Consider the following 15732-nt stretch of genomic DNA (forward strand, 5'->3'; position numbering starts at 1 on the left):
ACCAAATTGAACATGTTTCATAATTTATTTGAGACTAAATTGATTTGATTGATGCATTATATTAAGTTAAAATAAGTTTTCATTCAGTGTTGTTGTAATTGTCATTATTTTAACAAGGCTAATCTGAAAACAAGACTCCCTAAATTTTATCAGCATATCGATTGCGCAACCAGGGGTGGAAAGACCTTGGATCATTGTTACTCTAACTTCCGCGACGCATATAAGGCCCTGCCCCGCCCCCCTTTCGGAAAAGCTGACCACGACTCCATTTTGTTGATCCCTGCCTACAGACAGAAACTAAAACAAGAGGCTCCCACGCTGAGGTCTGTCCAACGCTGGTCCGACCAAGCTGACTCCACACTCCAAGACTGCTTCCATCACGTGGACTGGGAGATGTTTCGTATTGCGTCAGATAACAACATTGACGAATACGCTGATTCGGTGTGCGAGTTCATTAGAACGTGCGTTGAAGATGTCGTTCCCATAGCAACGATTAAAACATTCCCTAACCAGAAACCGTGGATTGATGGCAGCATTCGCGTGAAACTGAAAGCGCGAACCACTGCTTTTAATCAGGGCAAGGTGTCTGGTAACATGAATACAAACAGTGCAGCTATTCCCTCCGCAAGGCTATCAAACAAGCTAAGCGCCAGTACAGAGACAAAGTAGAATCTCAATTCAACGGCTCAGACACAAGAGGCATGTGGCAGGGTCTACAGTCAATCACGGACTACAGGAAGAAATCCAGCCCAGTCACGGACCAGGATGTCTTGCTCCCAGGCAGACGAAATAACTTTTTTGCCCGCTTTGAGGACAATACTGTGCCACTGACACGGCCTGCAATGAAAACATGCGGTCTCTCCTTCACTGCAGCCGAGGTGAGTAAGACATTTAAACGTGTTAACCCTCGCAAGGCTGCAGGCCCAGACGGCATCCCCAGCCGCGCCCTCAGAGCATGCGCAGACCAGCTGGCCGGTGTGTTTACGGACATATTCAATCAATCCCTATACCAGTCTGCTGTTCCCACATGCTTCAAGAGGGCCACCATTGTTCCTGTTCCCAAGAAAGATAAGGTAACTGAGCTAAACGACTACCGCCCCGTAGCACTCACATCCGTCATCATGAAGTGCTTTGAGAGACTAGTCAAGGACCATATCACCTCCACCCTACCTGACACCCTAGACCCACTCCAATTTGCTTACCGCCCAAATAGGTCCACAGACGATGCAATCTCAACCACACTGCACACTGCCCTAACCCATCTGGACAAGAGGAATACCTATGTGAGAATGCTGTTCATCGACTACAGCTCGGCATTCAACACCATAGTACCCTCCAAGCTCGTCATCAAGCTCGAGACCCTGGGTCTCGACCCCGCCCTGTGCAACTGGGTACTGGACTTCCTGACGGGCCGCCCCCAGGTGGTGAGGGTAGGCAACAACATCTCCTCCCCGCTGATCCTCAACACTGGGGCCCCACAAGGGTGCGTTCTGAGCCCTCTCCTGTACTCCCTGTTCACCCACGACTGCGTGGCCACGCACGCCTCCAACTCAATCATCAAGTTTGCGGACGACACAACAGTGGTAGGCTTGATTACCAACAACGACGAGACGGCCTACAGGGAGGAGGTGAGGGCCCTCGGAGTGTGGTGTCAGGAAAATAACCTCACACTCAACGTCAACAAAACTAAGGAGATGATTGTGGACTTCAGGAAACAGCAGAGGGAACACCCCCCTATCCACATCGATGGAACAGTAGTGGAGAGGGTAGCAAGTTTTAAGTTCCTTGGCATACACATCACAGACAAACTGAATTGGTCCACTCACACAGACAGCATCGTGAAGAAGGCGCAGCAGCACCTCTTCAACCTCAGGAGGCTGAAGAAATTCGGCTTGTCACCAAAAGCACTCACAAACTTCTACAGATGCACAATCGAGAGCATCCTGGCGGGCTGTATCACCGCCTGGTATGGCAACTGCACCGCCCTCAACCGTAAGGCTCTCCAGAGGGTAGTGAGGTCTGCACAACGCATCACCGGGGGCAAACTACCTGCCCTCCAGGACACCTACACCACCCGATGCTACAGGAAGGCCATAAAGATCATCAAGGACATCAACCACCCGAGCCACTGCCTGTTCACCCCGCTGTCATCCAGAAGGCGAGGTCAGTACAGGTGCATCAAAGCTGGGACCGAGAGACTGAAAAACAGCTTCTATCTCAAGGCCATCAGACTGTTAAACAGCCACCACTAACATTGAGTGGCTGCTGCCAACACACTGTCAATGACACTGACTCAACTCCAGCCACTTTAATAATGAGAATTGATGGGAAATGATGTAAATATATCACTAGCCACTAAACAATGCTACCTTATATAATGTTACTTACCCTACATTATTCATCTCATATGCATACGTAGATACTGTACTCTATATCATCGACTGCATCCTTATGTAATACATGTATCACTAGCCACTTTAACTATGCCACTTTGTTTACATACTCATCTCATATGTTGTACTGTACTCGATATCATCTACTGTATCTTGCCTATGCTGCTCTGTACCATCACTCATTCATATATCCTTATGTACATATTCTTTATCCCCTTACACTATGTATAAGACAGTAGTTTTTTGGGAATTGTTAGTTAGATTACTTGTTCGTTATTACTGCATTGTCGGAACTAGAAGCACAAGCATTTCGCTACACTCGCATTAACATCTGCTAACCATGTGTATGTGACAAATAAAATTTGATTTGATTTGATAGAAATATATAAATCAGCCAATTTAATCGGTATCGGCTTTTTTTGGTCCTCCAATGATCAGTATCAGCGTTGAAAAATCCTAATCGGTCGACCTCTACTCTAGAGCTATAACATCTAACTGTAACATGGTTACTCTAGAGCTATAACATCTAACTGTAACATGGTTACTCTAGAGCTATAACATCTAACTGTAACATGGTTACTCTAGAGCTATAACATCTAACTGTAACATGGTTACTCTAGAGCTATAAAATAACTATAGATCTAGCTTATAATACATCTTGGCTATAACATCAAATGTTATTGCCAGTTTACACGTATTCTACAGATGCTATCTCAGAAACATAAGCATTTCTCTGCACCTATCTCCAACAGGGCAGTAATAGTGAACAATACACACAAATGTAAATAACGAAATTAAAAAATATCTGAACAATGTCAGTGTCTGAAATATCAATATGTATGTATATGATGGTATGTATGGACAGTATATGAATAGAAAGTGTGTACAGCAGTATACAACATGATTAGCTATGTTATTTAACACACACACACACAATTATAGAGTACAGTCAAACCTCCCTATGCCTTGTAACCTATTTGAAATGGTTATTTTTTATCCACATTGTCAGTGTAATATATTATTAGGCTAAAATTCCATGCTGAAGCAGCAGCTCTCAAGAATAGACTTGGTCCAGATGGATTGCTTTGAGGTAAAGCTAACATAAATGACTCAACCTTCCAGACACAAAGCATTTAACTGCTGGTCTGATTCTTTGATGGCCAGAGCCAGGCTAAATTTAGGTAAGGAGGAATGCAATGTAAACTGAGGTATGCTAGTTCCCTGAGTCTGCCTGGCTCTGCTCCTAGTGGAGGTCCAACTGACTTTATTGGGAACTCACTTCATGTCTTATTGCTGTTGCTTATCTACGAACAGCCATAGGGTGCTGTAGGTGAAGCTTTAATGAACTCAGGGAAGTTCACTTAGTTGGGAATACACTTAGTTGGGAGTTAATTTAGACAGCAGTTAGGGTGAGAGCTCAGCAGTCTTAAGAGAGGACATAAAGAAATGGTACAAGCCATGTGAACTTCTTTTTTGTTCTGGATATTAAGGTTTTGGATTTTGTATGATGAGACTGCATCACATAAACAACTAGATATTTTTCTGCACGGTTTGTTTACATGGCTAGCACTATTTGAAGTCTGAAGAACTAATGCAATAAAAACCTAATAAACATCATGCTCATTTCAACCAATCCAACTCAATGATATTTTTGTATTCTCCTGGAATCGCAATGTTTTCCTCTAGTTTTATTTGCTGATCTGTTCTGCTGTGTGTCATTTGGTGCTCTGGGCTCGATAGTCATGTTACGTCTCAACACATTAAGTTCAGTGGAGGTACTCCAACACAAATCAGACTTCAACACCAATGGATCCTCAGCTTGAGTAATCCCCAAACAGGCTAAGTATGTTTACCCTCATCTCATCTGAATGTGGGATGGAAGAATGGGTGCTTCCCAGAACAGCACTGTTTTTCATGAAAATCGGTGAACCTCACGGGCCATTTCAACTGTAAATCTCACTGTTGATTGATTCGTATGTACACAATGATAAAGGCTAATGAAGACAAAAATCTCATATCTGATTGAGATAAAGTGATTGCTTATTAAATGCTTAAACATTTTCACTCAGTCATGCCTTGACTATAGTGTATCTTTGACTTAAGTGGAAGTTAGGATTTGCTCCTCAATCCACAGCTCTTGTGCAGAGCTGTAAATAAATAGGTCTAAATCACTTCTGACTTCGTTCTGGTGGTGAAAAATGAAATGTCAGGGAACTCGTGTAAAGACAACACTGGAATCAGAGGAGCAATGACTTTCCTTCCCTGGGTGAGCTGGAAGCTAAACTAATGAACTTGAAATGGCTCTAACATCCCCTTCCATGCATATCTATCTGTCTGTCTGCAGGACTATCCCTCTCTGGCTCTGTTGGGAGAGAAGCTGGCGGAGAACAACATCTATCTCATCTTCGCCGTGACTAAAAGGCTCTATGTCATTTACAAGGTACATTTTATATATATATATATATATATATATATATATATATATATATATATATATATATATATATATATATATATATATACTGCTCAAAAAATTAAGGGAACACTTAAACAACACAATGTAACTCCAAGTCAATCACACTTCTGTGAAATCAAACTGTCCACTTAGGAAGCAACACTGATTGACAATAAATTTCACATGCTGTTGTGCAAATGGAATAGACAACAGGTGGAAATTATAGGCAATTAGCAAGACACCCCCAATAAAGGAGTGGTTCTGCAGGTGATAACCACAGACCACTTCTCAGTTCCTATGCTTCCTGGCTGATGTTTTGGTCACTTTTGAATGCTGGCGGTGCTTTCACTCTAGTGGTAGCATGAGACGGAGTCTACATCCCACACAAGTGGCTCAGGTAGTGCAGCTCATCCAGGATGCTACATCAATGCGAGCTGTGGCAAGAAGGTTTGCTGTAGCTGTCAGCGTAGTGTCCAGAGCATGGAGGCGCTACCAGGAGACAGACCAGTACATCAGGAGACGTGGAGGAGGTCGTAGAAGGGCAATAACCCAGCAGCAGGACCGCTACCTCCGCCTTTGTGCAAGGAGGAGCAGGAGGAGCACTGCCAGAGCCCTGCAAAATGAACTCCAGCAGGCCACAAATGTGCATGTGTCTGCTCAAACGGTCAGAAACAGACTCCATGAGGGTGGTATGAGGGCCCGACGTCCACAGGTGGGGGTTGTGCTTACAGCCCAACACCGTGCAGGACGTTTAGCATTTGCCAGAGAACACCAAGATTGGCAAATTCGCCACTGGCGCCCTGTGCTCTTCACAGATTAAAGCAGGTTCACACTAAGCACATGTGACAGTCTGGAGACGCCGTGGAGAATGTTCTACTGCCTGCAACATCCTCCAGCATGACCGGTTTGGCGGCGGGTCAGTCATGGTGTGGGGTGGCATTTCTTTGGGGAGCCGCACAGCCCTCCATGTGCTCGCCAGAGGTAGCCTGACAGCCATTAGGTACCGAGATGAGATCCTCAGACCCCTTGTGAGACAATATGCTTGTGCGGTTGGCCCTGGGCTCCTCCTAATGCAAGACAATGCTAGACCTCATGTGGTGGGGGGTGTCAGCAGTTCCTGCAAGAGGACGGCATTGATGCTATGGACTGGCCCGCCCGTTCCCCAGACCTGAATCCAATTGAGCACATCTGGGACATCATGTCTCGCTCCATCCACCAATGCCACGTTGCACCACAGACTGTCCAGGAGTTGGCAGATGCTTTAGTCCAGGTCTGGGAGGAGATCCCTCAGGAGACCATCCGCCACCTCATCAGGAGCATGCCCAGGCGTTGTAGGGAGGTCATACAGGCACGTGGAGGCCACACACACTACTGAGCCTCATTTTGACTTGTTTTAAGGACATTACATCAAAGTTGGATCAGCCTGTAGTGTGGTTTTCCACTTTAATTTTGAGTGTGACTCCAAATCCAGACCTCCATGGGTTGATAAATTTGATTTCCATTGATAATTTTTGTGTGATTTTGTTGTCAGCACATTCAACTATGTAAAGAAAAAAGTGTTTAATAAGAATATTTCATTCATTCAGATCTAGGATGTGTTATTTTAGTGTTCCCTTTATTTTTTTGAGCAGTGTGTATGTATGTGTATATGTGTTTAGGATTGAGAGTAGCTGTGTGTATAGTGTACACATATTGTGTATGGTGTGTACACTTCGGTGGGAATGGTGGCCTTTGATATTGTGTTTATTGCTTTGTTATATTTGTTTCTTTTAATTAAATAAATCATATCTGGTGTTTATGCAGAATTTCACAGCACTGATACCTGGAACTACAGTGGAGATTCTGGATCAGGACTCCAAGAACATCATCCAACTCATCGTTAACGCCTACAATGTAAGTAAAGGAGCGTTCTCTCCCATTTAGAGCACAGGGTGTGTGTGTGCGCTTGAGAGGGAAAGAGAGTCTCTCAGCTGTCCTCTTCTGAAATGGATGTTGGTTGATAGTTGGCTGAACATGTTTTGAAACCAGGAAACAGACCGGTATACCCTGAACCTGTCATTTTTGTTTTCCTTTGCAAAACTGTGAGGCCTACTGAACATGTCCCCGGTCTCTAGAGGACAAGAGGAAGTGTTGAATTTTTATGCATTAGCATTGGAAATGGAGACCCTCATCCAGCCCCTCTATTTGCTGTGGTGATATGGAGACCCTCACCCTGCCCCTCTATTTGCTGTGGTTATATGGAGACCCTCACCCTGCCCCTCTATTTGCTGTGGTGATATGGAGACCCTCACCCTGCCCCTCTATTTGCTGTGGTGATATGGAGACCCTCACCCTGCCCCTCTATTTGCTGTGGTTATATGGAGACCCTCACCCTGCCCCACTATTTGCTGTGGTGATATGGAGACCCTCACCCTGCCCCTCTATTTGCTGTGGTGATATGGAGACCCTCACCCTGCCCTTCTATTTGCTGTGGTGATATGGAGACCCACACCCTGCCCCTCTATTTGCTGTGGTGATATGGAGACCCTCACCCTGCCCCTCTATTTGCTGTGGTGATATGGAGACCCACACCCTGCCCCTCTATTTGCTGTGGTGATATGGAGACCCTCACCCTGCCCCTCTATTTGCTGTGGTGATATGGAGACCCACACCCTGCCCCTCTATTTGCTGTGGTGATATGGAGACCCACACCCTGCCCCTCTATTTGCTGTGGTGGTCTGGGGTTTACTCTACTTCTGGCTCACACTACGGCACTGTCTTTAACTCTGCACTAGCACTTTATGGTTACTGAAGAAGAAGCAGGTTTATGGCGCAAATCCTGCCTGAGACACTGTGGTGCTGCTACTCCCCAGTCCCCTCCATACAGGAAATAGATTCCATTCTTCCAGTTATTTGAAGGAAGGGTTTTCAAACGGCCTGAAAAGGGTTCTAGAAGGGATTCCTGTGTATTTTAAACACAATAAACGGCTATAGACTCGTGTGCTAGGAGATTTACATCTTGTCCTCGTTTACAATTCACATTTATGGAAAGATCAACAACAAAAACACATCTTCAATTTATGGGTCATGATAAATGTATAATCTTCATTCTACCCAAGTTAAGCAGGGGCCTCAAATGGCCTTGAATTCTAATTTGACGTTAGTGTTTAAATGTCACAGAAGACACTCTCTCATAATCCATTCTCAAAGCATGGAATCATCCGGTCTTGTATTTTTGTGTTGTTTGAGTGAGTACTCTGACACTGTGGCTCTGGTTTGGCCATTTAGGGATCTTAAAGTCACAGTCTGTGATTTGAGAGTGGTTTGCCTATATTTCTCCAGCCCCATACCTTAGCTTACCAAACAAAGTGGCAGTCAGACTGTTGAAATGGCAGATTTAGCCTTCAATGCACTGCTGGAAAGCAGTTATATAATTCACTTTTGTTGACTAGTTGAGAGAAAACAACATTTTAAGGGAAGAACGAATCTTTCTCCGTGTATTTAGAATATTTTAAAACCAAAGTATTTGCCTGTTTTTAGTCAACTATCCTCAAAAATATTTTCCAATAAAGCAGTGGGTTTTTTCTTCAGTCAAGCATTTTTTCCTTCCTGTGGTTGAGGAACTACAACTTGATTTTGCAGAGTAGACTCAAGCCGTGTCCTTAACAACTGATAATTAAATATATATATTTTTTAAACCTTTATTTAATAGGCAAGTCAGTAAAGAACAAATTCTTATTTACAATGACGGCCTACCAGGGAACAGTGGGATTTTTATCTTGTCAACTCAGGGATTTAATCCAGCAACCTTTCGGTTACAGGCCCAACGCTCTAACCACTAGGCAACCTGACAGCCTTATATACCAAGTAGCCTACATTCTGTTCACTTTACACAATGGGCAGATGGCACCACATTTTGGTTCCTATCATAATTGTATCTTTTTTGAGTATTGTGAAGTTTGAACACAAGCATTTGAGTTATTTCAGCACATTTTGTTATCAGTTCATTGTGTTCTTTCTCCAGTACAGGCCAAAACAGGGCATAGATCAATCATGGGTATCTGTCAGTCGGGCATGATTCTGATTACCCCCTTCCACAGTTCTGTAGCTTTTATGCGCTGGAGTGAACACGCACATAAAGTACAGATAAGGCTGGCATGTAGCAGCAAAGGCACGCTATGACACACACACGCACGAGCTCCACATCCGTCCATGCTAACCGAACCACTGTGGGTTTGGGGGAAGTTTACAAAAGACAGAATGACCTGTATAAATCTTGCTTAACCAAGGCATTTTACGCTCTTTCCAACTATCTTTTTCTCTGTTTTCCACCCTGCCTAAATAACAGGCTGGTTTCATTCTAAAATGCTGAGTTGTGGTGGTTCTGAGTGGATCCAGTGCCAGGGGTACTGGAAGCATTTAACATTCAAATAGTATGGAAACCACCAGGGAACCTCTGTGCCAGCTCTAATATACATACATACTTTAATGCTCATGGGATCTATTGATAGGAGTCTTTGATCAGACATGTTTGGATAGTTGACCAGTGAACCATCTGTCTTGTTTTCAAATAAATGACATATTTACTACTTTGATGCAAATGTCAAAAGTACTTACTCATAAGTGTGTGTCTGTCTATCTGTATATGTGTCTGTCTGTTTTTGTGTTCATGGCATATGTATCTGTGAGTTCATCCAATCTCTCTCTTTCTCTGTCTGTGTGTCCTCCCTCCAGAACATCCGGTCCAAAGTGGAGCTGACCGTGTGGGATCAACCTGAAGACCTCAGTCTGTCCTTCACGGCCACCTGTCAGGACGGACAGCCCCTACCAGGCCTCAGGAAGTGTGCTGACCTCAAGATCGGAGACACGGTGAGTCTCTCAGACCTCCTGGCTTCCTATGGATTTGCACTATCAGGCCAAGCTGGAAAGTCATATACATATACATATACATATCGTGAATATGTATATAAACGAAAATATGCTTTTTGGTTTATCAAAAGTTAGGGTTGGTTATAAAAACAGATTTTTAGGACTTTGAGTTTGCAGCTTTGCCTGATAGTGGCCAAGTGAACCTTTCCCATCCTGCCTAATGTACAGGTGATCTGGCTGTCATGTCATGGACACCATGTGAATGATGCAACACAACTGTAACAGGATGTAATTCCAGCCTGTGGACAGATGCATCATGGGGTTTTTGCATTAAGGCTTAGTTAGCCCAGTGGCATGTCTCTCTGCAACACTGACAGGAATATCATGGATATCATCCACCCAGCCAGCGAATGACTGACTGAAGGAAGCAAGTTGTGACTTGGCAGCACAGTGTGACCTTTCAATCCTCTTAAGTTTGCAGTTCCTGTTTGATTAAATTAAACTGCAGTTGCCGGGAGACTAAAGGAGCGATATCGGCCATGTCTTAGACTCTGAGAAAAAGAGCGATTGAGTGAGAGAACAACAATTTTGTTGCTTTGCTTACTCTCTTTAACAGTTAACGTGTGTGCGCTCAGATTTTACCCTGCTTAATGTATTTGATATGAGCAGACCATGACTGAAATAATGCAAACATATTCTTTCCCTTGGAAGAAACCAAACTGGGGGTGGCAAAAATGCTTCTGTCTGTCTGTTTTGGAAAAATATTAGTCATGGTGTCCATCCCTTCTCTGAGACTCCAGAATTTCCTGTCTCCAACCAACACATACTCTGTCAACACGCGGCTGTCTCGACAGACACTGGCCATTCTCAAGGCAAGGGTCATCCTTTTCCTGGGATAGCAGTGGGAGTTTGAACTGACTTAACTTATTCTTGGCTTCTGAACACTGCAATTGGATATCAGTTGTGCTTTCCAAATAGCCCTCCAAATAAGCTATTTTGGATGGCTTTGGATGAAGTAGTCTATGGGAGATGTGGCATCAGTAGCCTCCGCAGAAAGCATTTTAGTGTGAGTAGACCTACATATAGGGGGGTGGGATTATAATTTGTCAGGGGAAGAATATTTTAGCTGGCTTTTTAATTGTGTTCCAACATGTTCTTGCCATTTTAGATGGAATGCATTCTTCTCTTCCTTTGTTTCAGCTAACAAAACTCTAAAGGTCAGGTGATGTGGGATCACTGCACATCTTAATTGCTTTGAATTCTGCACTGTTCAAATCCTCAGGCCCCAATGAGGATTTGTACAGGATCTATTGAAATGCTCAGCAAGGGGCTACTTTGTACACTCCACCACGCAGAGATCCGACCCTGTGGAATTCTTCTTCCCAAAGCCCCAGTGTCTCCCTCACTGATTCCTTATTTGTCTTAATTGAATGTAGGAAATAAGGATGGTGTGTGGGGATGGAGGGTGAATGAATAATAGTAGTGAATGGGGGAATCACATCTCTGCCTGGCCAGGGTGATGGGTCTAACTCTGTCTTTTGTTCTGCAGCAGGGGTATTTTCTCTGCAGGTCTCTGAGTGCTAATCTGTCCTCCTAAAAAGGTGAGGAAAGAGGACGCGAGGAATAGAGGGAGGAGGAATTGGGAAAGTTCCCAGGTGTCGGTCACAGGGTCTCTGGCTGCAGCCTTGCTCTGAGGCCTGATGCTGCATGTCAATGTCCTCACTACAAAAGTTAGAGAAAGAAGAGTTGGTGAAACCAGAGAAGATTTAACGAACAAAGACAACATGGTGTCTTAGACCCAGTGTACAAACTAAAGCCCACATTCCTTTCACTGTGACACTCTCAAACCTTCGAGCACTAAATATTTCCCATACAGATGTAGGATCTTAATTTGATCAGTATAGTCCATAATGTTGCTTGATCAGTGTGTAGACTATTAACTGACCAAAATTAGGCTACATGAAATCAAACCCAATTTTATTTGTCTCATACAGATGTTAGCAGATGTTAATGCGAGTGTAGCGAAATGCTTGCGCTTCTGGTTCCGACAATGCAGTAATAACCAACGAGTAATCTAACGATTTCACAACAACTACCTTATACACACAAGTATAAAGGGATGAAGAATATGTACATAAATATATATGAATGAGTGATGGTACATAATGGCATAGGCAAGATGCAGTAGATGGTATCGAGTACAGTATATACATATGAGATGAGTAATGTAGGGTATGTAAACATATAAAAGTGGCATTGTTTAAAGTGGCTAGTGATACATGTATTACATAAAGATGGCAAGATGCAGTAGATGGTATAGAGTACAGTATATACATATGTGCAATGTTAATAGAACTGTGTCTTAGTGTGGGTTTTCACTGAATTTCTGTAAATCATGAAGCTCATCTGCATTTCTCTGCAACAAAATTAAGATCCTGTACAGTGCCTTCAGAAAGTATTCATACCTCTAGACTTATTCCACACGCTGTTTTTACAACCTGAATTCCAAATGGACAAACACCCCATAATCACAAAATGAATGTTTTTAGAAATGTTGGCAAATAAATTGAAATACAGATATCTAATTTACATAAGTATTCACACCCCTGAGACAATACTTTGTAGAAGCACCTTTGGCAGCGATTACAGCTGTGAGTCTTTCTGGGTAAGTCTGTAAGAGCTTTCCACACCTGGATTGTGCAACATTTGCCAATGTATTCTTTTCAAACTTCTTCAAGCTCTAGGTCTTGCAGTAGATTTAAGTCAAAACTGTAACTCGGTCACTCGGTAACATTCACAGTATTCTTGGTAAGCTACTCAAGTGTAGATTTGGCCTTGTGTTTTTAGGTTATTGTCCTGCTGAAAGGTGAATTGATCTCCCAGTGTCTGGTGGAACGCAGACTGAACCAGGTTTTCCTCTGGGATTTTAGCTTAGCTCCATTCCATTCCTTTTTTTTTATCCTGAGAAACTCCACAGTTCTTAACGATTACAAGCATACCCATAACATGATGCAGCACCACTAGGCTTGAAAATATGGAGAGTGGTAATGTGTTGTATTGGATTTGCCAAATGTAACACTTTGTAGTCAGGACACATTTTCTTTAGTATTACTTTAGTGCCTTTTTGCAAACACGATGCATATTTTTTAAATATTTTTATTCTGTACAAACTTCTGCCCTTTAGACTCTGCCCTTTAGGTTAGTATTGTAGAGTAACTACAATGTTGTTGATCCGTCCTCTCCTATCACAGCCATTAAACTCTGTTTTAAAGTCACCATTGGCCTCATGGTGAAATCAAATCCAATTTTAATTATCACATGTGCCGAATACAACAGGTGTAGACCTTAATGTGAAAAGCTTACTTACAAGCCCTTAACCAACAATGCACCTCAAGAAATAATTAAGAAAATATTTACTGAATAAACTTAAAGTAAGAAATAAAATTAAAATGAACACAATAACAATAACGTGGCTATATACATGGGGTACCGGTACTAAGTCAATGTGTGGGGGTACAAGTTAGGTGAAGTAATTTGTACATGTAGGTAGGGGTAAAGTGACTATGCATAGATAGTAAACGGCGAGTAGCAGTGGTGTAAAAACAAAGGGGGGGAGGGGTTAATGTAAGTAGTCCGGTTGGCCATTTCATTAATTGTTCGGCAGTCTTAGGGCTTGGAGGTAGAAGCTGTTAAGGAGCCTTTTGTTCCTTGAGTTGCTGCTCCGGTACCGCTTGCCATGTGGTAGCAGAGAGGACAGTCTATGACTTGGGTGACAATTTTTTGGGGGCCTTCCTTTGACACTACCTAGAATATGGGTCCTGGATGGCAGGAAGCTTTCCCCCATATGCACTAGAGGTCGACCGATTAATTGGAATGGCCGATTTTAATTAGGGCAGATTTCAAGTTTTCATAACAATCGGTAATTGGCGTTTTTGGAGACCGTTCATGTTAGCAGGCAATATTAAACTCGGGAAATTGTGTCACTTCTCTTGCGTTCATTGCACGCAAAGTCAGGGTATATGCAGCAGTTTGGGCCGCCTGGCTCGTTGCAAACTAATTTGCCAGAATTTTACGTAATTATGACAAAACATTGAAGGTTGTGCAATGTAACAGGAATATTTAGACTTATGGATGCCACCCGTTAGATAGAATACGGAACGGTTCCGTATTTCACTGAAAGAATAAACGTTTTATTTTCGAAATTATAGTTTCTGGATTTGACCATATTAATGACCTAAGGCTTGTATTTCTGTGTTATGTTATAATTAAGTCTATGATTTGATAGAGCGTCATCTGAGCGGTTTCCTTCCTCCCCGGCAAATGAGGTAGGAAGTGCGCCTGTATCTTTGTAGTGAATGGGTGTATTGATACACCATCCAAAGTGTAATTTAATAACTTCACATGGCCCAGAGATATTCAATGTCTTGTCTACTGATAGGTGTACTTTTTTGTGAGGCGTTGGACAACTTTCCTGGTCTTTGTGGTTGATTCTGTGTTTGAAATTCACTGCTCGACTGAGGGACCTTAAAATGATCTGTATGTGTGAGGTACAGAGATAAGGTGATCATAAAGTTACGTTAAACACTATTACTGCACACCGAGTGAGTCCATGCAACTTGTGTCTTGTTAAGCAACTGTTTTATCCTGAACTTATTTAGGCGTGCCATAACAAAGTGGTTGAATACTTTACTCAAGACAGACTTTGGTGATTAATCTGCTGCTCTCTCCGTTCCACGCCTCCATTCCATCCCTCTCTCACAATCACAGCAGTAATGTCCTGGGATTTGGTCCCCTGCCTTTTTACTCCAGCAGCTTTATCTCATGGTTGCTAGTTTCCCTAATGAGCCACATGGTTAAAGGAGATGGGTTCCTCGTGACTCACTCCCCTAAATCTCATTACCTCATTAGGAAGAGCACTGCTGTAGTGGAAGAGGCAAATAGCAGACAAGCAGGTCTTCCAAGTGGGCCCAAGTGGGCCCTTCCTTCCTGTGGACTCTGATTGGAGGCTTATCTAGTACTCAGCAGGAACATACCACAACTCTGCGTTCATGTCCTGTTCTTCTGCAATGCTGTGCTTGTGGATGACAATAGCTTTGTTATTGATGTTTTTTATTTATTTTTGACTCGTGTTTCTGTATTACCTACGGACATTCATCACTTACTAACTAGATCAATGGTTTGGGTTGGACCGATGACGCAGTTTGATGTCATGAGTGGTTACTCCACACACAGCCACACCCTCATATTGCCTCATATTGTACAGCGTTTCATATTAGTCAGCGGCTCACCCAGTAGGGTCTGTGGTACTATGACCTCTTCACCACTAAGCCTGTTGATGTTCACTTCTCATTGAAAGAGGAAGGGAAGATGGAAGACACTGATGGCCTAGGAGACCTATAGAGAGAGAGCAAAAGGTCCTGCATTCTGAGTGACAGGCCAATGCTCTTTTTCTCTCCTGAAGACTCAGATCGTTGCGTGCAGAGCTGCTGCCAACATCAACACGGCCTAAGCATCTGAGTGTTTGCCTTTGGGGCTGCAGTCCAGAGGGCTATGGCCTTCAGTCTTGGGAGCTAAACTTCAAAGCACAGCATGTGCCCCCTCACATCCCTGCCTCTCCACCTCCAATGACCCCTCCGGGCTCAACACTGCCAAAGGGCACATAGGCTACCTGTAGACGTGTGTGTGTGTGTGTGTGTGTGCGCGCTTCTTCACTCATCTAGAACCACTGGGAGAAGGAGAATGATGTGGAAGAGTGAACCTTATCAGACCTACGTCATGGAAGGACATCCTTCCTGAAATACCCCTACAGCTGCCTCAGATTAGCTTTTCTTTTCGCTAAAATATTTTTGTGGTTGAAAGTATCCATGCTCTCATCCAGAGCTGTGTTATGTATTGAAAAGTTAACCACATTTCATATGTATTCTAATTGGCGTTATTGAAGTCGGTCCTTGTGTTTTCTTTGGACAGAATTATTCCGTTTTAAAGATGTTTTGCCTCAGAGCCTTCATGTGCTCACTGCAGCAGGTGATGATGTAT

The 15732-nt window shown here is 43.3% G+C and overlaps 1 protein-coding gene across 1 annotated transcript in view; it reads left to right on the forward strand.

Moving 5' to 3' along the window:
- LOC109904443 (integrin beta-5-like) overlaps positions 1–15732 on the forward strand; it is a 93565-nt gene that overhangs the window by 21931 nt on the left and 55902 nt on the right. Inside the window, 3 exon segments of the mRNA XM_031796948.1 lie at positions 4738–4833; positions 6652–6741; positions 9562–9696. Of these exon segments, the coding sequence (XP_031652808.1) occupies positions 4738–4833; positions 6652–6741; positions 9562–9696 (321 nt within the window).

The sequence above is a fragment of the Oncorhynchus kisutch genome, linkage group LG2 (assembly GCF_002021735.2).
Source record: "Oncorhynchus kisutch isolate 150728-3 linkage group LG2, Okis_V2, whole genome shotgun sequence".
NCBI lineage: Eukaryota > Metazoa > Chordata > Actinopteri > Salmoniformes > Salmonidae > Oncorhynchus > Oncorhynchus kisutch.